This window comes from Molothrus ater, chromosome 4 (genome assembly GCF_012460135.2).
Source record: "Molothrus ater isolate BHLD 08-10-18 breed brown headed cowbird chromosome 4, BPBGC_Mater_1.1, whole genome shotgun sequence".
Taxonomy (NCBI): Eukaryota; Metazoa; Chordata; class Aves; order Passeriformes; family Icteridae; genus Molothrus; species Molothrus ater.
In genome coordinates, this window is record NC_050481.2 from 49,714,675 (window position 1) to 49,736,002 (window position 21,328).

Below are 21,328 nucleotides of genomic sequence, written 5' to 3' on the forward strand. Positions count from 1 at the left end.
AATGTATATATACATGCTTAAGTGGCATTGAATTATTTTATGCTGAATGCTCCATCATTTTCCGGAAGTAAACTGAAGTGAATTTTTCAGGGTTCTCCTTGGTGTCAAAATATGAACATTTCACATGTGTAAGTTTCTGTTGTATGGTCATTGTAATTAATAAGCAGATATTATGATCTCCAAATATTCCTAGAAAACACTAAAAATCTAAAATTTTTGGCTGTGACTTCAAAAATATCATTTCTAGTATGTAATACCCATGGCACCATCTGTTATGATTTGGTGGTGTTGTGTAATAACAATTTGGCTATTGTATGTTGGGTTCACTATTTACTCTATGGATATAGCAGTTAATTGGGAACTTCCATAAGAGGAAGTAAGCATAGAAGAAAAATATCACAAGATTTTCCATCCTCTGCAGATGCACAAGAATTGTCAAAAGACAATGACAGGTTTGTTAGCTTGCATGACTTTATCTCCAGTTCAGTCTCCTCCCTCTGCAAAACTTACTTTGACAGAAAGAGCCAGAGTTCAAGAATGAGGAACAACGAATGACAGCAAGTTGTTTTATTGGGAGGATCTGTCAGACAAGGGGAATGCTTTTTTGAAAGAATCACGATGAAGGACATTTTGTGTACCCAGAGGAAATGGTTCCTGTCTTAGTTTTGGCAAAAGACAGCAGATCCCTAGATAAGAATGATATTGTATTTAAACCTTTTTATTTCCCCTTTTTTCACTTACTTTGTAATACAAAAATCTGATTCCCTTATGTTACTCCTCTGGATATCGATGGTCTCTCAGTAGGTGTGGCTGATCTTGGCCCAAGGGTCAGTTCAAGTTTGAAAACTAGACTGAAAACACAGTTTATGTGTTTTCAGTCTACTTAAACACAGTTTAATGAGTTCAGTCTCATTAAATACAGTTTATGTGTTTTATATGGTGAGGAATAATCATACATAGAGCATCTTTCATGAAGACTGAAACCTGCTTATGACTGCTTAGAGTGGCCAGAAATGTCCAAGCAAGCCAGTAACACACTATGACTTTGTGTCAAGTAAACATCCTTTTTCTGTCTCCTTCTGGTACAGTATTATTTGATTTACAAAAACTGGCTTCAGAATTCTCTCATACTGGTTTTTACAAAAATGAGTGGTATGTTTTTTAACCCAAAATATTCCTAATTCTATAATGTAAAAGGACCCATTTTGATAAACTGCCAACAGTTCTACTTACAAACCACTGTGGGAATTACAACCTTGTGTTTTGTCCTTCAGTAGGTAATTGCAAAGTAATGGTCCATGCTTAGTTATGTTGCTATATCAAAACTTCAGGGGATACAGAGCAAATCATTCTTTATTTTAATCTCTCTTGTATTTTGATTTGTCACTAGATTTTTATAGCAAGAGTTGCAAATTCTCAAACTAGTTGAACATAATTGGTTCAAAAACTCTTTTGTCAATCAAGTTTCCGCATAATTCTTTTGACCAGGCCATTTTAGAGTCTTACATTTTCAAACTGGCATAGTCTGAGATAGTATCCAGCATCATATCCAGCCACAAGTCTTGGCTAAAGGAGACTTCGTGTAAACAGCACAAAATAAACACAGATTACTAAAATAGATATGTGCTGCAGATGGTTGAAAGGCTCTCAAGATGTTAGCACAGCTAAGCCCAACTTAAGTCAGCAAAAGTGGCTTCCCCTACTGATGGGGACTTTTACTGAAAGCACACCAGAGCTATACCAAATACACTTTTAAAATGTCCTTTAAATGTGAAGGTTGCGCTGGAGACTTCTTACACATGTTCCATGGTGTTTGCCTTCTGTTTTTTTATATAACAGGTTCTACTTCTTCTAGTCTATAGTTTTTAGCCAAACATCCCAAGAGCAGGAAACTACATTTTGCTCTCACTTGCCCGTTTTGTCCTCTGCATTGAAGCTGATTCAAGGAGGACCTTTCCCAGCAGCTGAACTTTCGGTTGTTCATTAGGACAAAGAAGCTGTCATTCTTCAGAGGTGCAGGGGAGAAGCCTTCATGCACCTGCTTAGACACCAGCCCAAAAGAATAAGACACAGGGTTGGAGTGGCAGAGGGTAAGACTGGACCTGAGTGCTCTTGCTCCACTGACTTCCATTTTCCTGTCTTTCAGTGAGTGCTCAAGGTACTGGTGTTGCACAGGCTAAGGCCAAAAACTGTATTACAGAATTCATGTACTGCCAGTGCATGTCATAACCTAGAATTGAATTCTACTTCAAACAGTGTAAATGGAGACTATTTTCTAGACATATTAGAAAAGAAAAAAGCTGTGAAAAGTGGTGTCCACTTGAGTCTCTAAGGGGTTAGGAATCAGGACTTTCTGAACATGTCTGTCATTCTTTACATTTCCCATTCCTGAGCTTTGTAGTATGCTTGAAAGTGCTCCTTCTTAACCAATAATTATTTGGAAAAAAAAGGAAAAATCTCTGTTACTCCTCATGATCATCTCAAGGTATGCATAGTGTATTGCAAGCAGTATAAAAAATCATGCACTGAAAATTCTTTCAGCTTGATATTCCAGAAATAATTAGTAGATCTAACCTGTACTATGAATGGCTGAACAACGATGACCAGAGATGTGTTACGGCAATCTCTTTTGAGGAAAAACGAGAAAATGATGATTTTTCTCTCAGGCCTCATGTAATCAACACTTAGAGCAAACTGTAGTTTGTATCTTTTGGAACTGTGAGTTCTAAGCCTTTTCCTCAAGGCTGTCTATATGGGAGTACACTTTTCTTTTGCTAATATGCATAATTTTGGAGAGGATACTCAACTATTAGGTCAAAAAGCCTATACGTATTTTGGTTTTACATTTTAGACGTAAATTTTCAAATGTCCTCTGGGGAGATATGTATGTTGTTTGTGCACATTTTCAGATGCCTCTGTTTAATATTCTGGCTTGTGTGTTTGTTGTCTGGTAGTTCACATAGCCAGAGATGCTGTGAGCTCCTTGTAATGGTCCTGATCATCACTGTTTCGTCTTCTTTTCACTGCTAATTCATTCTGCTTTGCATTCAGTAAAAGGAGGATGTCATTGATATCATAGGTAGCAAAATTATAAAAAAAAGTACCAGTAAGTCAGGCAATTGTAGAGAAGTGAGGGAAGTGTGAAAAAGGAAGGTCTGTATGACACCAAGGTGAAACAGCAATCCCAGAACAAATGAAAAAATGAAGAGAAGAATGTGTTAGTGTCCAGATCAGGGCTCCAGATTGTAGTGGTCCCTGGGACTTCTGATGCATCTTCCTCCATAAAATGTAATGTCTTTCAATATGAAAGTTAATGTTCTCCTTCTGTCATTACTGGCTGATTATTCTGGGTCTTAAAAGTTGGTTTGTGGTCTAGGAATATTATTTTGAAATGTAGCAACCATCCTTCTCTCTCACTTGCAATTGGGGAGAAAATTACATGCCATCTCATAGGACCAGGCTCTTTATTTTTATTTCATACTGTTATTCTGTCCTTGTATGAACAATAATTTATTCTAATTCTGCATATACTCATAGAAAATTAAGAAGTGGGGAAGGCAGTGTTCAATTTTTCCTTGTTTGTTCCTCTAAGAGAAGCTAGTCTAGTTTAAGAGACAATTAAATTCCATCAGTATGCCATTCTTTTCCTCTTATTTCTCTTTGCCAGCATGTAGCAGACTAATGCATGTAGGTGTCATTTTTTGCATCTTTAAATCTGAACTCTTACAGATAATGCTGCAATTCAATTTGCAGCCTGGCTTGTATTCAGGGCTGGCATATCCTACCATAGCAATTTATTTATCATGTTGTTTACTAGATCGTTTATGTAGTTTGGAGAGAACAGACGTGGCTGCCAACAAAGCTTAAACAATGATTTCATTACCCAGAAGCATGAGATTGCAATCAGGAGAATGCCATTGCTTCTCATCTTCTGGCATTGTTGGAGAGCAAAAGCAGAGCTTCCCGCTGGTCTAAATAACAAAAAAGTATTTTCACAAGGGATGATACTTTGCCCTCATTATCACGTAAAATTTTCTATCAACACTCTTTCTGATTCCATTTTAAATTTACTTGTATTCATGGAATAAGTGACCATATCAATTTAGTTGTTTGCTTTCCTACTTGACTATTCTTTTCATTCCCACCATTATGTATTTTTGCTCTCTTATATTTGTACCTGTTTCATCTATTTCTTTCACACATTTCTCTGGGCTTTCATCCATCAAAATTTCTTGTGTGGAGGTCTTTCCCTGACCTGTCTCATGAACTTACTAATTTTTCATTTGTGTCTTTTCCGAGGACTTATTTCTGCTTTGAGTGGACTCAAAAGTTCTTCTAAAATGTAGTTATTTTATCCCTACATAAAGAATATACTAATAATATATTTTCACCTCATCTGCCATTCACACTAGACTGCTTTGTTCCTGCCATGAGTCCTGTTGTTCTTGTTCCATTATCTCTTTAGTACACCATTTCTGGAGTTGGAAAGTGCTTTTGGACAGGGATTATGCTGCTGTTTCTCCTGAAAAAAACTGGTGAGCTGTCTGATCATTGGTATCTCCCTCATATTTGTATGCTCTGTCCTTTTTGTTTTCTAACTCTTAATAATACATTTAACTCTCAAGAAAAAGAGTTCACACTGGATAGAAACCCTGAATCTTTTTTCAGGTATATGCTATTGACTTTCATTTTAAAAAATTGTCTGAGCAGAGATTGCAGGATCAGTCACAGAGATTTTGAGACTGTCGAACTCTGGCATAGCAAACTCTGAAAATTCACCTGAAGAGTTTCACTAAACTGCTCTGAAGAGGAAGCAGAGGAATTGAAGCAAGAACTATTTACTATATAGATAGACAAAGTGTGCACTTCGTTCTCCACAGCAGGTATCTGTGATGAGCAATGAAAAGCAGCTTAACTTCTTTCAAGGAAGACTGAAATTGTCCTGGTGGCTGAGGTCCCCATGGTGGAAAAACAAGGTCTCTGTTTAGCTAGATGAAGCTATTTTCACTGGGCTTACTATTTCACTTGGACTGCAGTGATTTTGTGGAGCAGCTAAAATGCAGTGAAACTTCACACCCTGTTTTCACCACACAGTGGCATGTTTGTGTGCACATGAAAAAAAACCAAAACAAACTTTGGTTAATACGGTGACTTCCCAAAAGAGTTTTCAGAGGCCACCAGCAGTGTCCCTTTACTATGGCTGTTCACATTTTGTTCACAGCTGGGGACTGTAAAAAGTGGAGGTTCTCATTGCTGAAAGCTGTGCAGACTCCTACCATAACATGGCATCTGCTGAAAGAGGAGCAGCAGGACACAGGTTTCAGGTGTGCTTGATGGGTGGATGCTGTTGATCCACAAGATGGCATGTTAAAACTGTCCTTCTCTCAAAGGAGCAGCATCTAAACACTGTTGTGTTAGTGTGAACTGGGGCTAAAAGCTGTTTAGCTTTTAGCTTTGTTTTCTTTTTCCAAAAGCTAATTTGGAAAAGGAAAACAAAGGAAGAACAGTTTCAAATTGGAGCTAGGAGCTGTTTGAAATGTACCTTTTTTTTTGCAATGGAAAATTTGAGCGTCATGGGGAAGGAGTGAAGAAGAGCCCTTTTCTCTTACCACTGGAAGTAACTTGGTTGCTTCTTTTTTCTTGGTATTTTGTTGAGTTTAGATTCACAACATGTCACTAAGGGGGCACTGATTTGCTGTGATTCTGCCGTTCCTGCCTCTTCCAGGAACTTATCAGGGCTTTCATAGAAACCAAATATTCCTATTGACCAAGAGTTCTTGTGGTTTGGGGATTATTAATTTAAATTACTTTAACTTAAGCAATTCAAGACTTTAAATGTACTTGGAGGAAATGAAAGTTCACAGTTGTATTTTAAATAATATACATTTGTAATTAATATTTTTACTTTTATTTTTTCAATATTGTACTGTACTAAAACTGTAAATTTTTGATTCTTTTTAGCTCTCTTCTAGCTTTCATGCTATTTACAACTTGTGTTTACTTCTTTGTGGACAATAAAAAACAAAGTAATTCATTGTTTGGCTCATGTGCACTAAGCCATTTATTATATTTGAATGACAAACTGCACAGACAATGTTAAAATTTGGATCTGATCCTTTTTATTAATAGAATAAATGTTTAGTTTCGCAACATTTTTAACTCTCTTCTTTTGTTGAATATGCCCTTATGTTTCACTTGCCTAATTTTTGTGTTCTTCTTAAGGGACTGTTTTAGAATATTTGGAAAAAGATGAAAAGGCTGTTGCTGACTTTAGTAGATGTTAGATCAGACAGTCAGCTATTAATCTTTCACTGAATTCACACTTTCAGCCACACAAGGATCTCAGAAGTATTAATAAAATCAAAATCATTGTTAATAATATTGTTTTTAAGTATCTAGGAGTTAATGTATTTGAAGAATCACTTCTCTGTTCAAATTTTTCTCATCAGCTCTGTAGTGTTCCCAGTCTGAAAACTTTGAGTGTATTTGAAGTCTTTTTGAGGGTTTTGTTGAGAACAGGTGAAGTCTGGTTCAGCTTTATACCATTATTCCACAAACTTTCATCCAAACTTCCCCTCCACATTGGACTATTAAAATCTTAATACAAAGGACTATTTATTTCCAGTGCCTGATAATTGCTCTGTTTTCAATTGCCTTGCTACTGAAATGTTGCACATTGAGTTTTTCCCAACAGTTGCTGTGTTCCTTAAAGGGTGTTTTTTGTCAAAAGAGAGCTAATTGAGAGAAGGAACATTCTTCTTTCAGGGAAAGGCATTACCTTTCCCAGCCATTCAATTTACGTAAGCGTTTCATACGTGTGCCAGAAGAGTTTCTTGTCCTTTGACTAAATGAGTGACCACAAGGAATCAGATTCATATTGGGTTACACAGTAAGGTACTTGTTGACCTGAGTGAATTAAGAAAAACCTCTTTTTACTGCTGCCTGTTTTTCATGATCTGCTGTGTTTCATCCCACAGTGACAATGTGCAGCCTCTTGCTGAGCTGTTAAAAACAGATTTGTTACCTGGCTCTGGGAGACATCCTAGAGCTTTAAAAAAGTTGTACTTGGACAGAGTGTGACACTTAGAATGGGAGATAACTGATACTGTGGCTAGAACACTCCCAAGCAGTGTTCTATATCTAGGAAAACTAGATAAACTGTATGAGGACTTGCCATCCTGGGGACAGAGGGGGATAAATGAGATGCTTATACAATGTTTCTGACCATGTATCTGTTGCCCATTTTAATTCTGGTCATCCTTCTGTGTTGAATATCTGTAAACAGTGTTTTAAGTAGAGATTATAAATTAAGCCCCTCTCAGAATTAAACTCTTATACAAACAGAAGATAATTATGTTGCTGAGCTCTTTAAAATATGGGTATAGAAATATCCAGCTTTCCCAGTTCGGAAATCTTTAAAATATTTCAAATGGATACTATTGCTAAAATAAAACCTCCCCTTTGTAAATTACTTCCAAAGCTTTAAAAAAAATGAGTTTTTATATAAGAAGGGCAGGAAATATGCGTAGTTTGATAGATCTTTTCCTTTAGTAAGAAAGAGAAGTATTCTGCCTGAATTTCCCTCAGTGCTGTTTTTAACTATAGAAGTAGCTGAAGGTTAAATCCAGCCTTCAGATTCCTTCCTAAGAGACTTCTTTGTAGTCTTAGTAAATTTGCTAGTAGATCTTAATATATTAATGAAAGAATTAATGTCCAGTTCTGGACAGATCAATCTCCAGTTGCATTTTTTCCTTTTTCAAATGTGTCAGTCATTGACAATCTTTATGATAAAAGCAGGAGCTTATACTTTCCCAGATGTCTTCCTTCTTTAGTTCTTCATCTGTTTCTTTGATGTGTTTTGCATAATATGACTACATACATTAAGTCAATTATGCCAATACAAGAGGAAATGGGTTTTGTGGAAATGATTCATTATTTCTTACATAAAGAGCACCATCTTTTCATCTATTTAGCAGTTGTATATTTACACTTGTAATAAACAGATTAGCCTGTTGTGACAAAAAGTGTTGGGATTTGTGACACAACTGTATCATAAAACCTGTGAAAAAGCAAATGTTATTTCTAACCAAGTAACAATTCTGTACTTTTAAAAACTTTTACTAATAATCCATGTAGTTTACCTAAGCAGAGTATAGAATGTAATTCTATAGTGCTGCACATTAAATCCCATCCATTTGACATCTCTGATCTGAATAAAGAATGTGATATTTGTCTTTCTTTTTTGGCTCTGTCATCTGTAAAATAGCTGCACTGATTTGCAGGTTAGCCAGTGTTGACTTTTCTTGCAGTAGGCAAGCTTACCTAGTCTGTAAATCAAATAGTTATTACAGTCACTAAAAATGTTTTAAATTTTATCCATCAGTAAAGAGAAAAACCAGTAAAACACATATTAAAACCTGCTTTAAAAAAAAGGTCTCGGGGGAAAAAATAGTAAGTACTAAGTTTAAATGTGAAATATTAATGCAGCTTCTCTGTGCATAACCATTATCACAGTCTGATCATGTATTGTGATGTAATCACAGAGTATTTGAATGTTACTTGATTTAGATAATAGTAAGAACAGGTATTCTGGGATTTATAATGGACAGGTGTAGAGAGTATATCTGTATATATACATATAGCTCCTATATCACCACAGATTTCTTTTCTTTGACTTTTGAAAGGTATTAAATGGCTGCATTGGAAGCAATCACACTGTAGTCAGGTGATTTAAAGGTTTTATGTAAATAGTGTTCAGAAACTATCTACATACCTGGGATTCTTCACAAACCATAAGCCAAGTGTGATCCAGTAAAGTATCATTTATTCTTGAATTTTAGTCTGACAATATATGTAATCCTGATTTCAGTAAAAGCTGACCAAGACTTATTGTTAAGTGTCATGCTTTTCTTTTTCTCTGTTTCAGCTGAGACAATCCCAGTCGTACTGCACAGACACAGAATGCCTTCAGGAATGTGAGTAACTGTTCATATCAGGTTCATGGAAGTAAAATGAACAGCAGTAATTAAAACACAGTCTGACTGTTCTTTAAAATGCAGCAGTTGATTTAATGTTATGGGAACATATTACAGTAAATCAAATACTACAGTAATAAAATTGATATGCTGGGGAGTGGTAATTTCTGAGAACCTGTGATGAACATTTGTACATTAGAAGCAGCATTGATGAGAATCCTGGAGGTATCAATAAACAAGCATAACCATCAATCAGGCCCCAAGCATTACTGAATCTTATTGTTAGCCTCCAAATAGGATAATTTGAGGAATGAGAGGGGAAAATTTGTAAAGTGCTTTATTTGTCCTCCTCAGATTCAGAGCAGCCTAACCAATAAAGAGTAGATCCTGAGCACAGACACACACACACACGTGTTCACAGCTGGGGCTGGGTGATGAACTGTCTGTGCTGTGACCCCTCTACTCCACTGTGAGGAAGAGGAGGCTCTGACTCATAAGCTGACATCCACCATGACTGCATCTCTGTTGATTTGGTGCCTGTGTAGTTAATGAAGCAGAGGACTGATGTGTACACTTCCTTGGAATTTGCTATGAAATGCATCAAAAAACCTCTCCCAAACAGTGAACAGTCCTAGATCAGTCAGACATTACCAGAATGGACAGTGAAGCATAGCTGTGTGGAGGTTATGCAGTAATGTAAGCATGCCCTGAGGCGTTGAGACACTCCCTGAGACACTTTCCATGAGCTAGAGTGAATGCTGTTGTTAATTGTTGTTAATTGTTTGTAAATAAAAGTGAAGTGGGTCTGTGTTTCCTACATCCCTTTACCAATTGAGCGTGTGAACTCATCCAGCTTGCATCAGGACTGCTGTGAAGCCTTGAGGGAGCAGCAAGCACCTGAGCAGTGCTCTTGTAAGCAAGAGCTGCTGGTGCCTGTATCTTTTATAGGTCTAGGAGCAGTGCAGGCAAGGTTTCCAGCATCTTGGAGAGAGTGCATGGCTTCATTGACCCTCATGTTCCTCCCTCTTCACTCTCCTGTAAAACCTGTTTAGAGATGGGCATGCAGCTCAGACTCGCACTGGGCTCTGCCAGCGTGGAACAATCCCAGATTCAGTGCCATGCTGGGCTGAAGGGGAAACTGAGCTGTCCCACATAACCCCTGAAGAAAAGATGGTGTGGAGCACATGTGCTGTACAGTGCTGCTGGCTTACTCTTTCTTTTTGGGCTTTCATCACTATTCCTCTTCCAAATGCACCTGGGCAGACTTTTTAGTCTCCCACACCTTAGACTTCTATGTAGTTTTTTTTAATCACAGGCATGTAGGAAAGAGGCAGATGATGGGAGACAGAATATTTTCTATATTAGAAGGAGGCAGGGCATGGAGCTTTCTGAGCTTTTGTTCACGGTCAAAACCAAGCAATGGTAGGTCGTTCTCATGCCTTGGGAGTCTTGGATCATTAGTATTTATGAAACTTTTAGGCTAAGGACTGTATAAATGAGTAAGTTCTGATATGTGTGGCCACAAAGCCTGTGCTATAGCTTTAATGTTACCAAGCTATATAGTACAGTGGGGATTTGAATGGTTTGCAACAAATAGCTTTCCATTCTGAGATTCTTGCAATAACTGTCTGTGCAGATGCAAGCAATTTGGCAGCAATTGTTCCAAACCAGTGGTTTGTTTCAAAAACCAAAGCAAAAATTACAGAGTAAATTTTCCTATGTTATTATAATGCTTAAATTTAGTTCTAGCAAAGGTATTTTTCTGCTGATGCAATGACACAGTCTGCATATGTGTCATATTATTTTGTGGTGCTTCTGTGATGTTGTGCTTGTGGCAGTCTGTAAGACCCCAAGAGTCAAAGGCAAAAATAAACAGATTGAGCCTGGAGAAGCTTCAAGAGAGGTTTTCAGAAACATATTAAAGTAATTCTGGGCCAGTCTTCTGTCCATTGCTTCATGCTGTTTTTATGAGCTGTAAAGTGATGAGCTTACATTTGAGGTGGGTCTCCTCTTCCCTAGGTCCCACAGCTCCACTTCCTGGTACTTGTTGACTTTGATTTCTCTTTTCAGAATCTCACTATGAACAAGTTTGTTTCACTCTCACCAATTCACTCATTCCCAGAATTTGGTCTCCCTTCTGGAAGCACAGCTGGGAATGTTGTCATACACAGATTCTTAAGTTGCAAGGTTGTGGAATAACTGATGATATGTATGTGGTTTTGTTTTGGGAGACGTCAGGGTTGGGGTTCAGCCAATGTAACAGCAGCATCGTGTGTTGTGCTGCTGCTACCAACTGGAAATTCTCAGAAACACCCTCTGTTGATTCTTCTGAGCATGCTTTGTTTTTCCAACCCTTGATTTAGGTTCTTTTTTTGTTGTTTTTTAGAGCCATAAGGCAGTAGTACCAGGTTTCCCTCCTTCACTTTTTTGTATTATCTATAAATTCTTGCAGTTGTTGGCACCATTATGTCATAGTGACTCCCCTGCAGAGTTTCCTGCCAGGGTCAGGACCAGTGCTTTTGGATTTAGGTATAGGAAGATATGAGCACCACTTCAACAAGCATTTGGGCCCTCTGCCTGATGGCTGTTCATGGGCTGGTTCTCTATCAGAGTATCTGCTGTGCATTAAAGCATGTGTCAGAGTCTGATGACTGTTCCCTCAATTTCAGTGGGTGCCTTGCAGAAAAGAAAAGGCTGTAAGTTTTGAATAGGCAGCACATTTAATATTCTGTTGGGATTGTTAATGCTCAGCAGATCAGAAGATCTTAGAGTTTCCCTTGAAATGAGCAATAAGAGCGGTAATTCCTTTCTGAATTCTGTCTAATGCAAGTGGAGCACAGCGCTTCTCTGACGTGTGGCAGTTGCAACATCAGCGACTCATCCAGCCTAGGGAGGGTCCCAGCTGGTACTGATCTGCTCTGATGGCTCATGGCCCTTCACAGTCAGCCTTCCCTTTCCCTGTCAAAGGAAATGAGGGGCTACTGCCAGAGTTTTTTCTGTGTTCTAGCAATTCCCAGACGTTGACACCTCATATTTTCAGCACTATTCTCAGTGCTCTGCTACATTGTAATGTGGTCAGAGGTGACTGTCTCAAACGTTGTCTACTCTACTTCCAAACTTTTATGCAATTTAAAGTGAATACGTACATGTGATTCATCTTGATTTGTATTCATCTAGGGCAGTCACAGCAGCCTAACCTAGCAGCTTGAAATGTCTGCCAACTCTTCCCTCCCTTTTCTGGGAATTCCCTTCTCCCTTCCTCTGCTGCTTAAGTCCGTCTTGGCTTTCTTTGGGTTCCTTATCCCTGCCTTTGGAAGTGTCAGCTTGCAGGAATTATCTCCTGAAGGTCCCATGGGCTCTCTGTCTTCCCTGATTATTAATTTCTAAAATACCTCTCTTCATTCAGTTTTATACCTTTCCTTCACAGAAGAAGCAAGGCTTAAAGCACCATGAAAAGAAGACATAAGTCAGAGACCATGCTTTTGCCTTCCTGCATGCAGAAGTTTAACAGTTTTTACCAGGGTCAATCTGTTTATACTCCAAAAGAAGATATTTCTACTATGAGAGGGCAGACAAAAAGCACCACATGGAATACACTTTTACAGTAAAACAAATGAAATTTCTCATTTCTTGAGAGTGCAGCCTCACTCTGAAGGAAAAACTGCATTTTAAAAGCACTAAGTTCATGTAAGGGTATTTAACCTGGGCACTTAGTAGTTTTAATACTGTATTCTTGAGATTTCAGTTGCACAATCAGGAATTGGTTGACCTTTAATCTTTAAAAACTCTTTTTACCAAACTCATAATTTTAATAGCTTTTACTGCCTTCTAGAACCTCAAATGAATCTGCAAACATCTGTCACAGAGGATTTTTTTTCTACTTCCCATTTCTTTCTGGGTGAAGACTAGTTTGTGTGGCCTGGTCTCCCCTTCTGTAGGAAAAAGCAAGTCCAAAAACTGCATCTTGTACATGGAGCCACATAGTCACTAACTCCCTTGGGAGTTAATCCCACAATCTCACACCAGCTCCTCATAAAGCTTTCTGCTGCAGAGAGATAATTCAGCCATGCTATAAAAAAAAGAAATAAATAAATTCCAGGTAACCACAGGGCCAGAACTGCTCACAGGCATCATTCAGGAGTGTGTGGATATACATGTATGCCAATCCCAGGGGACCAGATACTGTGAAAATAAAGACCTTGGGCTGGATTCAGTGTTGCATGGAAAGGTAGGTTAGAGACTGTGTGTCATGTCTCTCAGTGACATGGGAATATGTGCTGTTAAATTCTGTACTAGTTGGTGTGTCTGGAGCACTGGAGATTAATAACCAGATCCATCCATCAAAATGGGTGGTGGCAGGAACATTCATCTGAGACCAGGACAATCTTCTATCCATCTGAAGATATTAGAAAATACCATTCACAGGTGTTCTTAGAGGATAACCTTTATTCTTCAAGGAATTAAAACATCACTTCTAAATTACTTGAAAAAAATACCAGTTACAGATAAAGGAAGTGTGACTGTGAACTCTTAAAAAGAAGATTTTTTTTTTTCTGCCCATCACCATAAATTCTGTCCTGCTTGGTTTCACCTTCACTCAACTGTTCTTTTATCCATGAGCTGGTTTTATCTGATTATTTTGTGATCTCAGGGATGGAGGTCTTTGTAGCAAGATTGTTGTCTCCTACATATAACTGCTTCCAGTAGCTGAAATAGCTTCCTGTCTCTTCTCTTGATTTGTGATGCAAAGCTTTGAAAAGTTGGATTCAACCCCAACTATGTGAAATTTTGCTTATCCTCTTCCCTGGAAGAGATTAAAGTAACAGATTCTGAAATATCTCACATCCTTATTAAAGCACACGGTCATTGGTGAGAGATGTGGGTTTATCAGTTCCTTGGAAAATGTAAACATTGTTGTGTCTGGCATGCCTTGAGTAGGTAGTACAGGGCCAGTTAGATCAGCTATTGTTTTGCTTAACTTAGTTCAGAACATGTTTCAGCACATTTGGTTCTGCCTTAACTGCGTTACAGCACAGGTTGGAGGAAACTGTGTCTTGCAATGGACACCTGTGGGTTCCCTCTGTGGTCCCCTCTGCTCCCTTCCCTGACCTGTAGCATGACCTGATCTGGCATCATTAGCTTACCCCAACTTTTGGTTAACCACCACAGACCCTAAGTGCACCAATGTTCAGCCAAATTCCAGAAGGCAGTTGGACCAGTCCATTTCTCTGCATTGTATGGGGAATCCTAACAAGTCATCTGAATTTTCAGTCTTCTATGAGAAATATTTGCCAAAGCAAGTACCTAAGGCCTTCTACTTGTTGCTGCAGGTAGTCTCAGAGTGGCTATTAATATTGTCTGGAAGCCCCATAATAAAGCAGAGCAGTTGTTCTTTTCATGCCAAACTATATGCTCGTCTCCTGGACTGCATATAAGATTTTCCAAGATTTAAAATATTGATATATGCTGCTGATAATAATAATATTTTGGTCAACAAAACTAAAGGTCTAAACTCTTACCTTCACAATTCCATATGCTTTCAAAATCAATTGTGTAAGAGTTTAGTGAATTACAGGCTGTAGCTTTCTTATTTATATTTTGCACTATGCCATCTCCTCCATATACAAAGCCCTTTATTCACTCACATTTTCAAAAGAACTCTCACGTGTAATTGCATATAATTCTAATAATAAAATTCCTCTACATTAGCAACATCTTGACTTTTGAAATGTCTATATTTTGTACATTTAAAAGGCAAAAGCGGTTTCATTTACTCATGCATGTTAATGGTGCTGTTTGTGCTGTGAGAAGCATGAACTTCTATAGTGCATGGGTTTTTTTCTTCTTTGACATTTTTGAGTGCATGTGATGTGAGTAAAGTCCAACAGCACCAACTCAATGAAGCCTTATTCCCAGAGCAACAGTGTGGAGATTGGCATAGCTGTAAGCTTCCCCTCTGCTGTGTTATGAACAAACCCTTCCAAGGAAGAGCCTCTGTTAGCAATGCTACTACGATGGCAGTGATGGGGGTGGTTCTGTGGTATCAGCATTAACCTTCAAGGAAATTATTCCAGCAGGGTATGAGTTATCAAGTAAATGTTAAATAAGAACAATCCAACCAATACTGAATCCAGACTTTACTCCATAATCATTATTATTCATTATAGCTTTGAATTAATTGTCCTGTATCAGTTGATCATCTAGATCATTAATGAAGATGTTAGGCCTTCAGATACTATAATAAATGGATTAATGTGAGTACCATAGGTAATTATCTGTACATGGGTTTACACTTTAGCTGACAAGACTAGTTACTGCTTGATTACTTGAAGTTATGTTTCAGATGAGAAAAGTTGTTTTAAAATGTGCAGGTATTTGCAACCAGCCATTTCCAGCCTGAAGGTATTTTCTTAAATTTATTTCCACGTGTTGATGTTTCAGGTATTCTCTATGGAAATTTGGTGTAAAATTTTTAAATTGTGTTCCTGGGCTTTATTTTGGAATGTATCTCTGCGTCATTTTTTCACCTCCTGCCAGATACATTGCTAGCAGAAATATGACATGACCTGGATGATCAGTCATGGAGATCTGGCATATTGACACTGAAACATCTTCAAACAAACTCTCAAGAAATAAATTAAGAGTAGATTCAAGAAATTTATTACCATTAATTTGCTCCCTTCCTGCTAAAAATTAGCATGTTCTCTGTGTGAGGCCTAACAATGGAGCCTAAGCTTTCATCAGTTCAGTCATATTATTTTATTTGTTTGAGGCAAAAAAACAAAGACCAACATACATATGGGGCTTTTCCTACATGAACATATTCTGTATCAAGTTTGATTTCTTAAAAATCAAGTTTGATTTCTTAAATGTCAAGAGCATGTTTATCATCTCCCAGTTACTAGGAGTTAATATGAATTAAGAAATATTCATGATAATTCTAAGAATACCAGTGAAATATTATGAAATAGATTATTCTCTTTTCAGATGGGTAAGAAATGTGATAAAATACAGTCTCAAAGCCAAAATAAGCGACTAATCAGAACACTCCATTAAAAAATATTTCAGGGATTTTTTTCCTGAGATTGCATTTTTGGTTTCACTTGGGGAAAAGAACTCTGCTGTTACTCTGTTATAACTTGACCTTTCTTTGTCTGTAGTGCCAGGACCAAATTCCTCCAGTGACAATGGCATCAGCTTTGCCATGATAATGATGGCCTGGGTGGTGATTGCACTTGTCTTGTTCTTACTGAGACCCAGTAATCTAAGAGGGTCAAACACAGTCGGAAAGCCAACCAGCCAACACAATGTAAGTGCATCTTCAAGTGTCCTGCAGGGAGATTCTGTAATAGCTTAAATCTATTTTGGTTTAATACACACTGTCTCAAAGTATTTTTTCCCCTTTTTTTTCACTGTATTTTCTTGGAACTCCATTAAAAATTAAAATGAGTTAGTCCAAAGTGAAAGGAATCATGAAGGCTGAGTGTGGGATGGAGCAGGTGCAGTGTCCTCTGGATACTGTCTGTCTCTGGATGAAACTGCCTCCTGCCTTCTTAGGGGAAAGGGGACAAGCTCAGCTTTAAGAGAAACCAGTAAACAAAATTACAGCATGATACTTTGACAAGGGTGATCCTTGTCCTAGATGTGGGATCATGAAAAAATCTCAGTTAATACAGGAAACAGTATAGTTTTTTGATGCTCATTTTCTCTAATTATTATAAGAGCTATTGAAAAACCATGAAAGAAAACACAATGTAACGCTTCTGAGTTCTTCTGTTGCTATATCCTCATGAAACACTGTGTCTAATTCTGTACCTGTTTGTTTTTGTTTGTGTTTTTGTTTTTGTTGTTGGGTTTTGTTGTTTTGTTTGTGTTTTTGTTTTGTTTTGGTTTTTTGTTTTGTTTGGTTTGGTTTTTTGTTTTTGGTTTTTTTTTGGTTTTTGGTTTTTTTCCTTTCTTCTCCCAAGGGACAAGAACCACCAGCCCCACCAGTGGACTAGAGCATTCAGTATTGGAAAAGCTCAGCAGCTAAAACCTTGCACGACCAAATGAACGAAGTGACCAGATTGCTCCTAACCTGCACTCAATACTGTTTTCTTTTCTCATTTATATAGAGCAGAGTTATCACTCAGCAGTAATCTTCATGAACTGCTTTTAGCAACTTCAATTTTAAGTTAATTTTTGCTTTGTATGTTATTACAATTCCTATAAGATTGTAATTTGAATAAAGGTAAGGCATTGCAGGGGTTTTTTTGGTTGTTACTGTGGACATTCCACTTAATCTCTTTCTGTTACAGTGATCCTAATTTCTTTGATGTGATTTCTGATATGCATTGAAAGAAAAAGAAAATCCCAGTCCACCTATAAGAATGGAAGGTTACTGACCTTTCATCAGATTAATTCATATTTCTTCTCCAGTATGCTTTTGAGAGTTATATTATGGTCGGAAGTACTTAGTTATGTGCTGAAAAATAGAAATTGTTTTATATTTGCCCTGGTTTCAGAGCAGCTTTTATTCTGGTCTTTGGACCACTAACACAGTTTTCAGGGTTGCTGGCAAAAGGATGGATTGTCCACTAGAATGATACCGTGTGTGTGGGCACACGTAAGTGAACGTGAGGATTGCCACTGTCGAAGCTTTGATCTATATATTGGAAACTTTACACAAAAGATTAGACCACCAAAAAAGTTAATTCAGCCATTTTCATTAATAAATTGTATGTCTTATTCAATATGTTGTGAAAAAACATACTCTAAACCCAGGTGTGTTTACTTACAGACTTTATCAAAAGAGAAATTTAGTAAGACGAACTTGGTAGAATTTTCTGTCCTGGCATAGTCTTTTCATAATTGGTACCTTAACAAGTTTTTAGCCATGATGTAATAGATATTGGACAGGATGAAATCATACCAAGAAGTTACCATGGTTACCAACTTTTGGTATACAACATGTACTGGATTATTCAGGTTTTTCACCTGTATGTCATCAGCAATTCTTAACATTTCATCCTTATCTACTAGTTGTAATTGTAGAATAACAAACTTGCAGGTGACTACATATGGCATGTCTCTTCCCTCTAATAAATGTGTGTATGTGTGGTATGTTTCAGTGTGTGTATGTGTGGCTGTGCACACACCTGTGCACATCTCCCATTATGGAAAATGGGAAGGACTTTTTTTATGTACATTAATTTAAGAACATTTTAAAGATGTACAGAAAAGCAACACTGTATATTTTTCTTGTTCAATTTGAAAAAGTGATCAGAATAATGTAAAGAACATTTTTATGTTCCCAACATGAAACTTCTTTCCTTAAAGGTCAGTAGAACAGACATATGGGAATTCTAAGCCTTAGTCTACAAACCTTTATTTCATGAGGACTTTAGTTATGGAGCTGAAGGAACTAACTGTTAAATTTCAAAAAGGTTTGTATTAACAGGCTCTAACAAAAATCTCACATCAGATCCCATGGTTGACAGCTGCAGGGTTTTGCTCTTCAGGGCAAAGGGTGAGCCAGCTAAGCCCCCTTGTAAGGGTACAGTGTAGAGCTGAAGAAGGGCTTCTGTAATTTGATGTAATTGACCTCTATGGAATACTGTGCTCCCAAGCATAGGAGCAAGTTAAAAAAAAAAAAAAAAAGAAAAAAAGAAGAAGAAGAAGATTGGGCCAGGTGCTCTCAGTGACATCAGTGCAGTGCCATGTAAAGCAATGAAACTGCAGGAGAGAAGCTGAGAGAATTTGTCCCATTGTGTCTAATAATGTACAGGCCACAAACACTGTGTAAAGATGTCACTGGGACAAGCACTCTTGCCAGTGCTTACTTTTTGCCTTCCATGTACATTTATGTTTGGGATGCTGTTCAGAACAAGTAATACAGCATCATTTTGTTGAACCCACAAGAAAACCTATATAATCTCCCACACTGACCTTTTTCCTCCAAGGATTTTTGGCCAGAATCCTTCACTATTGGAGGCATAAAACAAGCTTCCAATTGATTAAAAAGCCAGCTGAAACAGGCTTCTATTCAGAGCACTACTCCTCATCCTCTTGGGAGTTGGTGAGATTGACAGGAGATGCTCCTCACTTGTGAGGATCAGTCTCACTTAAATGTCTGTTTATGTATTTGTAAAACTTACCCCATGCACCCAGCTCTAAAAGTCTTGGCAAATGAACTTTTTGTTCAGAGGAATGTTGTGGTTTACCTTTAAAGAGATGTCTTTGCTTGAAATTCCTCTAATTGTCCCAGTGATTTTATACATGTATGCTTTCTCATGTAAATGGCTATTTTAAATTTTTTTATGTAAAAGAAAATGAACATTGGAAATATTTTATTGTAAAATGTTTTACTAAAGAGCCAGGCCACTATCCCACATCAAAATGTATGCCTTTTAAATTCAGATACTCTCTCCAAGATACAAAGTTCAGATCAGCACTCTTAATTAAAATAAAAGTAAGTAACCATGGGACTGTATTTTGCCACTCTTATTTGTGTTAAATAGTGCCTTACTCATCAAGTAGTTGCACTGAAGTTTGTGGAACTACTCTGAGATAATGTACTAGTAGCAGCTTTAGTAAGGGTGGCAGAAATCTGGTCTTTAGTGTTGTAATTTGTGATTAAATAATTGTATCATGGTTACAGATGTTTATGGTAAATTTTGGGAAGAGATTAGTGGTATGCAAAGCTCTAGGGTATGATCAGTTCTGTAATGATGGTTTTAACCTTGGTTAGTCAGAGATGCAAGTTGTAGCAACTTGGAAAATATGGAAGGAAAATTTACAATTATACCTTAACTTTGTTAAAACAATAGTATTTTAGAGTCTGCTTAACACAATTACTATACTCTGAAATGAGAAATCATATGTATCCATGCACTGTCTGCAGATCACTTAGCCTTGTAATGTTAATGATTGAAAAAGGAAGAGTGAAGATGTCATGTACTTAATGTAAATCGGTGGTTTAAAATATCTGAATTATGCCAAACAAAAAATCGTCTGTGCCATTTGCAGTTTCCTAGTAATCTTTTACTGAGTACTTGGATTGGGATAAAGGGCTTGTACTATGCACTTTTTATTGACTTAACAAAATAAATAGCAATCATTAGTAAACTTTTGTCTTTGTCTTTTAGTTTTTACATAAGACATAGGGCTGCACCAACCTATCAATTTCTAAGGTAATTTGAAATCATCTAAAAATAAGAGTCAGTAAAAATAGTGTGTCACCTGTGTAACTTTTAAAATGTAAATTCTACCTTTTCTCATGGACACTTGTCTACTGTATGTATCTCAAGCAAGTCAGAACAAATAAAAAGCAGTTTGCAAGGTTTAAGATACTTTGATGACCAACATGGATACCTCTGCCTTTTGCTCTTCTAAGTAGTTATGCAATCTGGGAAGTTAGAAATAATACAGGAAGAAAAGTAATGATAAATATGCTGATTGTGTTACTTTGTTTTAGATCAAATCCTACTACTTTGGGACTGCAATCTGTTTTCCAGCTCTAGATCTTGGCAGTGTTGGACTTCGAGGAAGGAAGATGCTGCAATAGCTCCAAGGCAGTGTGTAGGAGCAGTAGAGTCCTGCTGCTTCCTCACTGTTCCCATGAAGTGCAGCTCTCTTCTCTGGAAGCAGAGCACAAAATTCTGAGCACTGCCTCAACAGCAACTCAGATCCCTCATTAAAGATTCCTGTGCTAATCTGAGGAAGAAAATGAGAACCAGGGGAGCATTAGGGTTTAAAATAATGTATAGCTATCCACAGATAGTGGCAATAAATACCAGAGAATCAGAAACAAAATCAGAATAATATAATAATAACAACAACAAATAGCAAATGTTTTAGTATTTGAGTCAATCTAAACAGTACGAGATCTTACTCAAATACCAATAATGTCTGCTCATCAAAATTTACCCTTTTACTCAAACATGATAGTATAAATAACCCCTGAAACTAAAGCTAAACTTCTAAGTACACTTGTTAAAATGTTTGACAAGGATGCAGATGCCTATTGAGAAAAGTGACTGCAGAAAGAAAATTGCCACAAATCTAAATTTACATTGTTGAATAGATCTGTACAAAGCCTAGCTGTTCAAGATCACCAGTAATTTGAAATTACTCTGCCCCAAAGCCTGAAAAAAAATTACCCTATTTAGGATGTTTAGGAAAAATACACCGAATCATTGCAGCAAAATATCCCATTAAGTGAATTCCTTGCAAAAATGGACTACTTACATCCTTTTCTCCTTCTCTTTATTTCTCCAGTACCAGCCAATGGCCTACAGTGCCATTCACTGCAAAGATCTGCACCTTGGGGTGGGGGAAGAAGCAGAATATTCCATGCTGAACCACATCCTCAC

At 37.4% G+C, this 21,328-nt stretch overlaps 1 protein-coding gene across 1 annotated transcript in view; it reads left to right on the forward strand.

Annotated features, from left to right (window-relative positions):
- The window catches only part of SMIM14 (small integral membrane protein 14), a 39,410-nt gene extending 19,329 nt beyond the window's left edge, over positions 1-20,081 (forward strand). Inside the window, exons 3-5 of the mRNA XM_036382561.2 lie at positions 8,927-8,975; positions 16,136-16,284; positions 16,943-20,081. Coding sequence (XP_036238454.1) covers positions 8,927-8,975; positions 16,136-16,284; positions 16,943-16,975 — 231 coding nt within the window. The 3' untranslated portion in view covers positions 16,976-20,081. The remainder of the gene's footprint in view (positions 1-8,926; positions 8,976-16,135; positions 16,285-16,942) is intronic.
- The last annotated feature ends 1,247 nt before the right edge of the window (positions 20,082-21,328 follow it).